The sequence below is a fragment of the Neoarius graeffei genome, chromosome 2 (assembly GCF_027579695.1).
Source record: "Neoarius graeffei isolate fNeoGra1 chromosome 2, fNeoGra1.pri, whole genome shotgun sequence".
In the NCBI taxonomy this organism is placed as follows: Eukaryota; Metazoa; Chordata; class Actinopteri; order Siluriformes; family Ariidae; genus Neoarius; species Neoarius graeffei.
Window position 1 is genome coordinate 46992779 of NC_083570.1, and position 11909 is coordinate 47004687.

The 11909-nt window shown below is 40.3% G+C and overlaps 1 protein-coding gene across 1 annotated transcript; it reads right to left on the reverse strand.

Moving 5' to 3' along the window:
- Positions 1–10033: 10033 nt before the first annotated feature.
- On the reverse strand, positions 10034–11554 carry chrm2a (cholinergic receptor, muscarinic 2a). The gene has a single exon (XM_060907951.1). The coding sequence runs from the start codon at positions 11552–11554 to the stop codon at positions 10034–10036; it is 1521 nt and encodes a 506-aa protein (XP_060763934.1).
- Between the last annotated feature and the right edge of the window lie 355 nt (positions 11555–11909).

Genomic DNA, 11909 nt, shown 5'->3' on the forward strand with positions numbered 1-11909 from the left:
CCACCAATTAGCCTAACCTGCATGTCTTTGGACTGTGGGGGAAACCAGAGCACCCAGAGGGGACCCACACAGACATGGGAAGAACATGCAAATTCCACACAGAAACCCCCCGTCAGCCACTGGGCGACAGTGCTAACCACTACACCACTGTGCTGCCGTGGCACGAAAATATTAAGTTTATCTTCTCGTGTTGAAAATATTTTCATTCTTTTGCTTCAAACTAAGTGTTCTAAGCCCTTTGATTATTTGTATCATATCATGCTGATGTGAAGGGTGACTAATAAACTCTCTTCTGTACACACACACAGAGTATGGGATAGTGTTCCTGCCAAGGCCCCTGAGATCTCACTTGCTTTTAATCAAGTGTCACACAGAGAACCTGAATGATAGACTCTTTCTTTCTTTCTTTCTTTCTTTCTCTCTCTCTCTCTCTCTCTCTCTGAGAGCAGAACAAAGTCTTATCAACCAACCACAGCACACTCAAAGTGAAGCCATACCTGACAGGGGGTCTACAGATCACTGCCAAATGCCAAGCACCTGCCTGTGCATGTCTCATCACTCTCACACAGCTGTCTACTCTCATACACCACTCCACATTATCATACACTCCTCTCTAGTTTAGCTCAGGCAGAATGGTCATAATGAATATGATAGACGCCATGTAAGGATGTGTTCACACATCACAGGTCATGGTGCAAGAGATACAATGCGAGTTGGACAGAGAACTCCTAGTGGAAAAATTCTTGCTCTGTTGAACCATCAACAATCACTTTCACTATCTGTGCCCTGTTGGAGTTGTTATCATAGCCATCCCTCAATCAGTAGCACAGAAAATGTGTGTGTGTGTAGGGGGAACTACTCCCTCAGCTAACCTGCCTATCTGACATGCTTTCACACTTATACTGTCACTCTGTCAGAGTAGCAAGGCCACATAACTGGGATGGACAAGAACCATGGTGATAGTCACGACCTTTATTAGCACTACAGATTCAAGTGGTAAATTGGACACTTCAGACATAGAGGCAGCAGCAACTCTTGTGACTAGAGATTTTGGTATAGCGGGACAACATCAATGATGAAATTTAGTCATCGTATATAGTCAGCCACCGTACAGACTAGCAGCTTGATTTGAGCTGTTTTAGATGTGCATTTGTTCAATAGTATTTGACATACAGCAATATCATTAACCAGGGTTGGTGGCAACATTTTCAGCAAAATTTTCACCCCAACCCATCTCATCTCATCTCATTATCTCTAGCCACTTTATCCTGTTCTACAGGGTCACAGGCAAGCTGCAGCCTATCCCAGCTGACTACGGGCGAAAGGCGGGGTACACCCTGGACAAGTTGCCAGGTCATCACAGGGCTTCACCCCAACTACATCTCAAAAATCACATTAAAACCCTGAAACTTGTCTAAATACTGTATTTAAGAACTGGAAAAGAAGACTTTTTTCTTTTTTTATGCAGTCTTTCCATGGTGAAACAACTAGCTTTTCTGATGTACATTATCCACTCCATAATCACTCTTTTTCTCTCCTAATACTTGCAATATACACTGCCTAGCCAAAAAAAAAGTTGCCATTTTAATTTAAATAAGTAAATACATAAGAGCCTTTGATTGGATAATTACTGGAGTGATAAATGTGTTTCAGCTGGCAAAAAAAAATATTTTTCCCTAACTGATGCAGTGAGTAATTTCTCATTTCTTAAACAAACATGTCGGAAGAAATATCCCGTGCTCATGGAAAAGATGCTACTGTCTTTCAGAAGGATCAAATTATTGGCCTGCATCAAGCAAAGAAAACAACTAAGGAGATTGCTGAAATGACTGGAACTGGGTTAAGAACTGTCAAACGCATTATAAAAACCTGGAAGAATAGTGGTGAACCATCAACTTCGTGGAAAAAAATGTGGTTGGAAAAAGATCCTGACTGACCATGATCAGAGATCACTTAAATGCTTGGTGAAGTCGAATTAAAAAAAAAAAAATTGACAGTAGAACTCATGGCTATGTTTAAGCATTTCTACACTCACAGTGTGATGAGAACTCACAGGATTGGTACTAAATAGTTGTGTGGCCAAAAAAAACCACTTGTTAGTGAGACTAATCAGGAACAAAGGGTTATGAAGTAAAGTGAATCTTTAGACTGTCTCTTGAGGAGAATAAATTTATAGGCTGAATGGTGTTGTTTGAGTTAAGGATTTTGGCTGCAGTGTTTGAAACCAAAGCAGCTTCTTGCTATAGGCAGTGTGATACAGAGCAATGTGGATGAAATTAATAACACAATCTCATAGTAAAGTGTATCAGATTAGCTGACAAAGTTAAACATTGTGCAAGAACATTGCAATGTTACAGATCAGTTTGACTATCTTCCACATACAGTGGTGCTTGAAAGTTTGTGAACCCTTTAGAATTGTCTATATTTCTGCATAAATATGACCTAAAACATCATCAGATTTTCACACAAGTCCTAAAAGTAGATAAAGAGAACCCAGTTAAACAAATGAGACAAAAAATATTATACTTGGTCATTTATTTATTGAGGAAAATGATCCAATATTACATATCTGTGAGTGGCAAAAGTATGTGAACCTCTAGGATTAGCAGTCAGTTTGAAGGTGAAATTAGAGTCAGGTGTTTTCAATCAATGGGATGACAATCAGGTGTGAGTGGGCACCCTGTTTTATTTAAAGAACAGGCATCTATCAAAGTCTGAGCTTCACAACACATGTTTGTGGAAATGTATCATGGCATGAACAAAGGAGATTTCTAAGAACCTCAGAAAAAGTGTTGTTGATGCTCATCAGGCTGGAAAAGGTTATAAAACCATCTCTAAAGAGTTTGGACTCCTCCAATCCACAGTCAGACAGATTGTGTACAAATGGAGGAATTCAAGACCATTGTTACCCTCAGGAGTGCTCAACCAACAAAGATCACTCCAAGAGCAAGGCGTGTAATAGTCAGTGAGGTCACAAAGGACACCAGAGTAACTTCTAAGCAACTGAAGGCCTCTCTCACATTGGTTAATGTTCATGAGTCCACCATCAGGAGAGCACTGAACAACAATGGTGTGCATGGCAGGGTTGCAAGGAGAAAGCCACTGCTCTCCAAAAAGAGCACTGCTGCTCATCTGCAGTTTGCTAAAGATCATGTGGACAAGCCAGAAGGCTATTGGAAAAATGTTTTGTGGATGGATGAGACCAAAATAGAACTTTTTGGCTTAAATGAGAAGCGTTATGTTTGGGGAAAGGAAAACACTGCATTCCAGCATAAGAACCTTCTTTCATCTGTGAAACATGGTGGTGGCAGTATCATGGTTTGGGCTTGTTTTGCTGCATCTGGGCCAGGACGGCTGCCATCATTGATGGAACAATGAATTCTGAATTATACCAGTGAATTCTAAAGGAAAATGTCAGGACATCTGTCCATGAACTGAATCTCAGGAGAAGGTGAGTCATGCAGCAAGACAACGACCCTAAGCATATAAGTCATTCTACCAAAGAATGGTTAATAATATGTTCAATTTATAATAATATGTTCAATTTATATAGTGCCTTTCTAAAAACCCAAGGTTGCTTTACAATAATAAGCAGAAAAAAAAAGTTCACCAAATAGAGGTCAGGATATCATTCCAGTGGTGTAGCGGCCACAGTCCCATCAAAAGGCGCACAAAAACAAGTCCCACATCTCCAGCACAGCCACCGTGATACCGCCAGCAACATGGCTCGAACACCACACCATGGATCCAGAAAGCGAGCACAGAAGCACCACCATGCAGATCCCTGGTATGTCCCGCGACGCCACCGAGCAACATCGCTTGGAACATCATGCCAAGCATTAAAGCAGAGAGTGCTGGACAACCATGATGTTAAAATGAGCAATGAGCTCACTGCAGTCTATAGCTGGGAGCACAGGCATCACCCACAGTGAACCAAGGCCTGGAGGGAACCGACGCCCAAAACGGGGTCTGGAGCTACACCACAACCGGCAGACAAAAACACTCAAACAAACATCAAACACAGAAAAAAGTAATAAAATAAAATAAAAAAGGAGAGAAAATAAAATTAAAAAAAGCTCCAGTGAGAAGCGGCAGCCAGAATGCGCACGACGTACTCTCAACCGGAAATGGATAAAAAAAGTATCAATTTAATCCTCCTTAAAGAAGGTTAAAGAAGAATAAAGTTAATGTTTTGGAATGGCCAAGTCAAAGTCCTGACCTTAATCCAATCGAAATGTTGTGGAAGGACCTGAAGCGAGCAGTTCATGTGAGGAAACCCACCAACATCCCAGAGTTGAAGCTGTTCTGTACGGAGGAATGGGCTAAAATTCCTCCAAGCCGGTGTGCAGGACTGATCAACAGTTACCAGAAACATTTAGTTGCAGTTATTGCTGCACAAGGGGGTCACACCAGATACTGAAAGCAACGGTTCACCTACTCTTGCCACTCGCAGATATGTAATATTGGATCATTTTCCTCAATAAATAAATTACCAAGTATCATATTTTTGCCTCATTTGTTTAACTGGGTTCTCTTTATCTACTTTTAGGACTTGTGTGAAAATCTGATGTTGTTTTAGGTCATATTTATGCAGAAATATAGAAAATTCTAAAGGGTTCACAAACTTTCAAGCACCAGTGTACTTCCACTTGCTAAGATGTTATTTTAGCAATGTTCTCATTTTAATTAATTAAGGAAAATATTCTTTTAAGTAAAAGAGTATTTATCTACCTATTATTTGGTCAAGTTGATTGGTGAGTGTGGCAGCGGGGGCGTGGTCAAGCATCGGTCTGTGACCGGAGGGCGGAGTCAGGGAAGGTAAGTGGCAGAATCACTGCACCTGATGTCAATTAATGTGTTTGTGTGTCTTCCCCAGTGACCGCGCCCTATTTAAGGAGAGAGAGCGAGAGCAGAGGGAGCTCTCTCCCAACCAGACGACTGATGTGTGTGCGTGTGTCTGAGTGTCTGGGAGAGTGGTGTAATGCTGAAAAGTGTGACAATAAAAAGAGTTTTGTGAACTCAGTTCTGGCCTGCCGTCCTTCTGTGCTCCACCCACCCATACGAACTGTCACAGTGAGCATGTGTGTAATGCTAGGGAGCATAAAGATTGGACTCTGAAGCATTGGAAAACGTCATGTGGTTTAAGTCCAAATTTACCCTATTCCTGAGTGATGGTTTGTCAGGGTAAGAAGGGAAGTGCATGGAGCGATGCATCCATCATGCATAGTAGCCACTGTACAAGCCTCTGGAGGCAGTGTTATGATCTGGGGTTGCTTCAGTTGGTCAGGTCGAGGCTCAGCATTGTAATGGGGCAATCAAATGAAGTCAGCTGATGACCTGAATGTACTAAATCACCAGGTTCTCACATAAATGGATTTTTTTCTTCCCTGATGGCACGGGCATAAAATTAGGGCTCAGACTATGAAAGAGTGGCTCAGGACACATGATGAATCATTTTCACACATGAATTGGCCACCACAGAGTCTCAACTTTAACCCCATTGAGAATCTTTGGGATGTGCTGGAGAACACTACACAGTGGTTCGATTATCCCATCCTCAACACCAGATCTTGGTGAAAAATTAATACAACTCTGGACTGAAATAAATGTTGTGACATTGTATAAGTTTATCAAAACAATGCCATGGTGAATGCATGCTGTAATCAAAGCTAAAGGTGGTCCAACCAAATATTAGAGTGTGACTTTTTATTTTGGCAGGGAAGCGTATCTTACAATAGAAATGATTCTGTATATCTGATTATTTGCTCTAAAACAAATTCTTGGTGGCTGCAGACTATTATTAAACGAGATCAATCTGGCAACCTGGTCATTAACCTCTCCACTGCTCTTCCTCCACTAAAAATGTTCATAGAGCAAGTGTGAAAAGAGAAAATCCTGCCCCTATGAACCTCTATTAGCAATTGTGGCAGTTCCCATTTTTGACCACTAATGGCAAAATGGAAAAATTTTCTTATTCTTTTAGCCAATCCTTTTGCTTTTTTCTAGAAATAAATCCTTAGAATTACCAAAATTGAATGGCAATGGAACAAGCTTAAAATGAGTAAAAAATAGCCAGAAATACCTTATGTTAAATATTGTCTTAATTATTGCATTATATGTTGTTTAACATTGTTAGATATCTCATAGTAGTTAGTATTTTGTACTTAGTATTTATTTCATTGTAATGTTGCATTGCTCTAATGCTAATTGTCTGTTCTGTGGAGAAGTACATTGTAAGAATTTCATTGTACTTTGTACATATGACAATAATATTTGAACCTTGAGTCTTGATATAATGTAATAATATGAAATACTAGATCAGTTTGACTAGCTTCAACATACTTTCACTTGCTAAGATGTTATTTTAGCAGTGTTCTCATTTTAATGAAGGAAACTATATAAAAAAGCTATTTTGTCAAATTGATTGGTGAGCATGTGTGTGAGAGAAAGTTAAAAGGAACAGTAATATCATAGTCTTTGTAAACATTTATTTTTTGTGAGTGTGATTTGTGGATGAAGAGATTATAAAACATGGGGCAGTAAGTGGAGCAGGAAGCACTTGAGCCTGCTGAATCTTCAGTCTTGCACAACGTTCAGCTTCGTCAGCTAATTTGATGCATTTTACCATGAGATTGTGTTATTACTTTCATCTACATTGCTCTGTATCACACTGCCTATAGCAAGGAACTGCTTTGGCGTCAAATACTGCAGCCAAAATTCTTAACTCAAACAACACCATTCAGAGAAGGCCCAAGCATATCAGCATTTCAAATCTCATCTCATCTCATTATCTCTAGCCGCTTTATCCTTCTACAGGGTCGCAGGCAAGCTGGAGCCTATCCCAGCTGACTATGGGCGAAAGCCGGGGTACACCCTGGACAAGTTGCCAGGTCATCACAGGGCTGACACATAGACACAGACAACCATTCACACTCACGGTCAATTTAGAGTCACCAGTTAACCTAACCTGCATGTCTTTGGACTGTGGGGGAAACCGGAGCACCCGGAGGAAACCCACGCGGACACAGGGAGAACATGCAAACTCCGCACAGAAAGGCCCTCACCGGCCATGGGGCTCGAACCCAGGACCTTCTTGCTGTGAGGCGACAGCGCTAACCACTACACCACCGTGCCGCCCCAGCATTTCAAATGTTATATTTAATTTCTTTCATTCTTTAATTCTTTCATAATTTCATTATAATTATTCTCTTCTAATTTTAATTTTCTCTTATTTTCTATCAAATTTGCTCCAGAAATGAAAGGGTTACTGTCCTGAAAACATTAAAATAGAGTTATCCAGTGAGGATTTTTTTGTTTATTGTCTCTAGGCAAAGAAAGGTTTAGAGCTGGCTCACTCATTTGTTAGGACTTCATTGCCTGGACAGAAGGCTATGGCAGTGTATGTATGTGTAGGAAGTGACAGATGAATTAACCAATCAGATATTGATTTATAGTGGGAGGGACCAAAAATGTATCGCACTAGGCCTTCTCGAAGGCCAACGCTAGCTTACGTGCAAGTCGGTGCCGTCAGCGCAGCAGTGAAGTCACCTTCCAGCCGGTGTAGCGTTCATCAGTAGTGTTAGCGAATGCTAATAAAGCACTCAAGCCAGTGCTATCGAGAGTAAGTAGCACAGATTAGCGACCAAGAAACTAAGATTTCTGTCTCCAGACTCTTCTTCCAAGCACATGTAGCAATGTCATAATTTCATATGAATAAAGTGGGTTTTTTTTTTTAACTTCCTCAAATCCCTCTATTGTAAAATATGTTAATTTGGTGGGTTCTGTTAATGGTTCCACTATTGTTTCTGATAGGGCGTTAATGAGTGTAACACACCTGTGGGCATTATCCAGCATGGGATGTCTGGAAAGAGGTAAAATGGCATCATGAATCCTGCATGAACAATATTCATTAATTCAGTATGTGTATATATATATATATATATATATATATATATATATATATATATATATATATAAATTTTTCCCTAGATATGTTTATTTTTTTATATAAAAATTTTTTGTTTTATATATATATATATATATATATGTGTGTGTGTGTGTGTGTGTGTGTGTGTTTTATTTATATATATATATATATATATATATATATATATATATATATATATATATATATATATATATATGAATGAGAGAGAGAAGGAAAGGGGACTTTCTCAGGAATTAGAGCTACCCAAATGCCCATTCCAAATACAACATCCTTCTTCACAAAAAGCAAAACATTTGTTTAGGCTGAAAAAAAAACCTAGCAAGTGAAAATATTTAGAATATTATTTTATATTCTTTTATAAAATGTACCTGGTGTTTACTATTATAAAATTATGCTAAACCAAATATAACATCATGAAATCTATTTCTAGAGGTTCTACTCATTTCAAGCTTAAAATAGTCTTAATATATTGACAGACAATTTTGCTCATCATAAGCACTTATTTTTAAAATGAAGCAAAGTTTGAAATAAGTAAAAAAAAGTTTACAAATAGGTTTAATCTTATATTTGTTATAGAAGAGGAAATAATAAATAAATATGACTGTTCGAGATATTTTTACTGCTGCCATTTTTTTTCCACATTGATGTGGTGCTACATGAAGAAATGTGCAAATATATCTAGCCCTTTTAATTCACAAGACCAAAGCCTGTGATTTAGAATAACCCCAATTCTGGGGTGGTCACACACACGCACATGCACACGCGCATGTACACACACACACACACACACACACACACACACACACACAGCCATAGAGAGGTAGGCTCAGAGGAAGCGCTATCACTACTCACATATTATGCATACACTACCCAATGTTTAGTCATCTCTCATAATCAACTCTAAGTCTCTACACATGCTGTGACACTGACAAAAAACACAGGATCCTTCCAGAACACTTGCTGTGGGCTTGTCGGTTTGGCATAAACACCTGCAGACTGCATGAATGAACACCTTGCTGCAGGCATGAGCATACATTTGCATCTCTGCATATTTCATGAGAAAGCAATGAAGAGGTTTCTGCAATGGGTTTTAAATAAGTAAAGGTGTGCTATCGCTGTGCACGACAGACATTTCATTGTCACTAACCTTTTTCTTTTAAAAAAAAAGTCTTCATTTGACATTACAACAAAACAACGGTGCGCAACGAATTATTAACAAAAAAGCCCACAGTAACAGCACTATATAGAAGAGTCTCTTCACCTTGCTCATCAGTCATCATTTTAAAAGCCTTTAATTCGCATCTCTGGAGGCCTGAGCTCTTCATACTGCCCCACACTCCCACTTTTATATGTGGAATTGGCAGAGTAGTTTTCCAATAGCTCATTCAGCTTTAGGCCAGCACAGCAACACACACACACTGCCAAATACAGTACTATGCAATGTTATATACAAGTATTTACACGTATTATTTTACACTGAAATCCAAACACTAGGTTTGAGTGTTCAGTCAGCCCTATTGTCCCTTGAAGAGTGCAGATTCAATATTATACTGCTCTCTCAAATTAAATCTGTTTTTAGCTACTCTACTATGTAGATATTATTATATCAAACATGGAATTTCTGCTCCACTGCACTGCCTCACTAATATACGATATATTCATGCTATTTGATTTACATTTAACATATTGATTTATACAGTTCTATTTTACAAAAAAGTATATAAATTGTTTCCTATATTTTCACATCAGGGTTGTGTTTGATTTGATTTAATATTTTAAAACCTGTTCTGGTCTGTATACAAAGCCTAAACAACTATTGACCTATCTGAGTTGTGTTGTTGTTGTTTGTTTGTTTGTTTGTGTGTGTGTGTGTGTGTGTGTGTGTGTGTGTGTGTGTGTGTGTGTGTGTGTGTGTAAAGTGCTACAACATGTCAATAACAAAACAATAGAAAAAAAACACAAAGAAACAAAGCCCCACCCAGCTGCCAGAGTTTTCACACTGCCATTTGAAACCTTTTCACACACCTTTTCACAGACAGACACACAAAAACATAAACATGCACACATGCATACTTATATTGTAGCTCATCTGCTTGAGCGTATGTTTTTATACTGACAAAGCAGGAGCTGTTTGAAGGTCTTTTTGAATGTGGCATTGCACAGAGCATAGCACGCAGGGTTGATGGTGCTGTTGATGTAGCAGAGCCAGTAGCCAATGGTCCACACTGTGTTAGGAATGCAGCTGGAGCAGAAAGTATTGATGAGAACCATCACATTATAGGGTGTCCACGTGACTACAAATGCCACCAAGATAGCCATAATAGTACGTGTCACCTTCTTCTCTCTGGAAGGGGCTGCTTTCTTCTTTTTGGGGGGCTGCTTAGTCATCTTTGCAATCTTGTGGGCCACATGTTTTTGCTTCTCAGCTGCTGGTACGATCTCTACTGTGGTGTTGGAGGGAGCATAACAGTCTCCCTTAGGTGACTTGGTGACAATTTTAATGCAGGTAAGTTTAGAGGCACCGGTCTTGGCTTGGTGCCGTGCAGGTGTCTGAGTGTTGTTGGGTTCTGGTTTCTGGTGAGCTGTGGCCCCACTGCCTGAAGTGGAGTCATTGGAGCTCTCTTTCTCTTCAACAGGGACACAGTTGGCCCTGGTGGCCTCTTCCCCTTCTCTCTCTCCACTGGCTGTGGATGGCCCTTTGCCATTCTGCATTTTGCTGTCATGCTGGTTGGTCATTTCATCTGTGTTCTGGGTTTGACACCTATCAGGGTCCTCAGCCATCACATTGTTGTTGTCCAGCTTGTTGGTTGCATTGCTGCGGGTCTGAGTTGGAGATCCAGTTCCAGCGTTGGTGCCTGAAGGCTTGCGGTTGTCCTTTTTCACACGACTCTTGCTGGCTCGTGAGATTTGCCAATATAGCACCATCATGATGATGACAGGCAAGTAGAATGCAGCAATAGCAGTGCCAAAGGTAACAGCCGCATTTGAAAAGAACTGGATATAACACTCTCGATCTGGGACAGTGCGGCCACCCACAATGAACTGCCAAAAGAGGATAGCAGGAGCCCAGAGAATGAAGGACAGCACCCAGGCAGCTGCAATCATCATCCCTGCCATCTTAGTGGTCCTCTTTACAGGATAACTCAGTGGCTTTGTGACGCAGAAATAGCGGTCAAAACTGATAATGAGTAAGTTCATGACAGATGCATTACTGACCACATAGTCCAGAGCCAACCACAGGTCACACACTACAGGGCCAAGTGGCCAGGCACCAATGACAATATAAACAGTATAGAGGTTCATGGAGCAAAGCCCGATGATGAAGTCGGCGCATGCTAAGCTGAACAGGAAGTAGTTGTTGACAGTCTGTAGGCTTCTGTTGACCTTTATAGAGAGCATTACCAGTATGTTCCCGACCACAGTTACCAGGCTAAGTGATCCTGCTACGAGCACAATGAACACCACCTCCACTGTTTTATACGAGCTTGTCTCCACTTCTGGCTCCGTTTCATTTCCCTCAGAGGAATTCCCCAATGTGAAGTTCATTCCGTCCATCTGTTCCTGCCTCAGGAAAAGCTCCCTTATTGTACGAGGAGCACTGCTCATAAACCTTCACACCTACACATAAAAGAAGGAGAAAGGAAAATAGAAAGTGTCAATACTTTTACATACAGAGGATTTAGAGTTAACAACTCATACAACTGAGGTTTTTCACCCACGTGACCAAGTCATGTGATGCATCGTTAGGCTGCCATTTTGGACGTCACGGCTCGAATCAGTTTGAATGCGAGGAAGGCGACAAACGAAAAACATAAAAGAAAAAGGAGCGAGATGCAGAAAACACCTTCACTATCCAGCGACGTAGGGCATTTACAGGGCGAGCAGAGGGAGAGGTATTTGCAAAAATTGAGGTTAGCAGGCTTAGAGAACGACGTTTACCTGCTTCCACCAGGATTGTTCA

Excerpts from the sequence above, each read along its gene's own strand:
- chrm2a (XM_060907951.1), bottom strand. The coding sequence starts at position 11,554 with ATGAGCAGTGCTCCTCGTACAATAAGGGAGCTTTTCCTGAGGCAGGAA.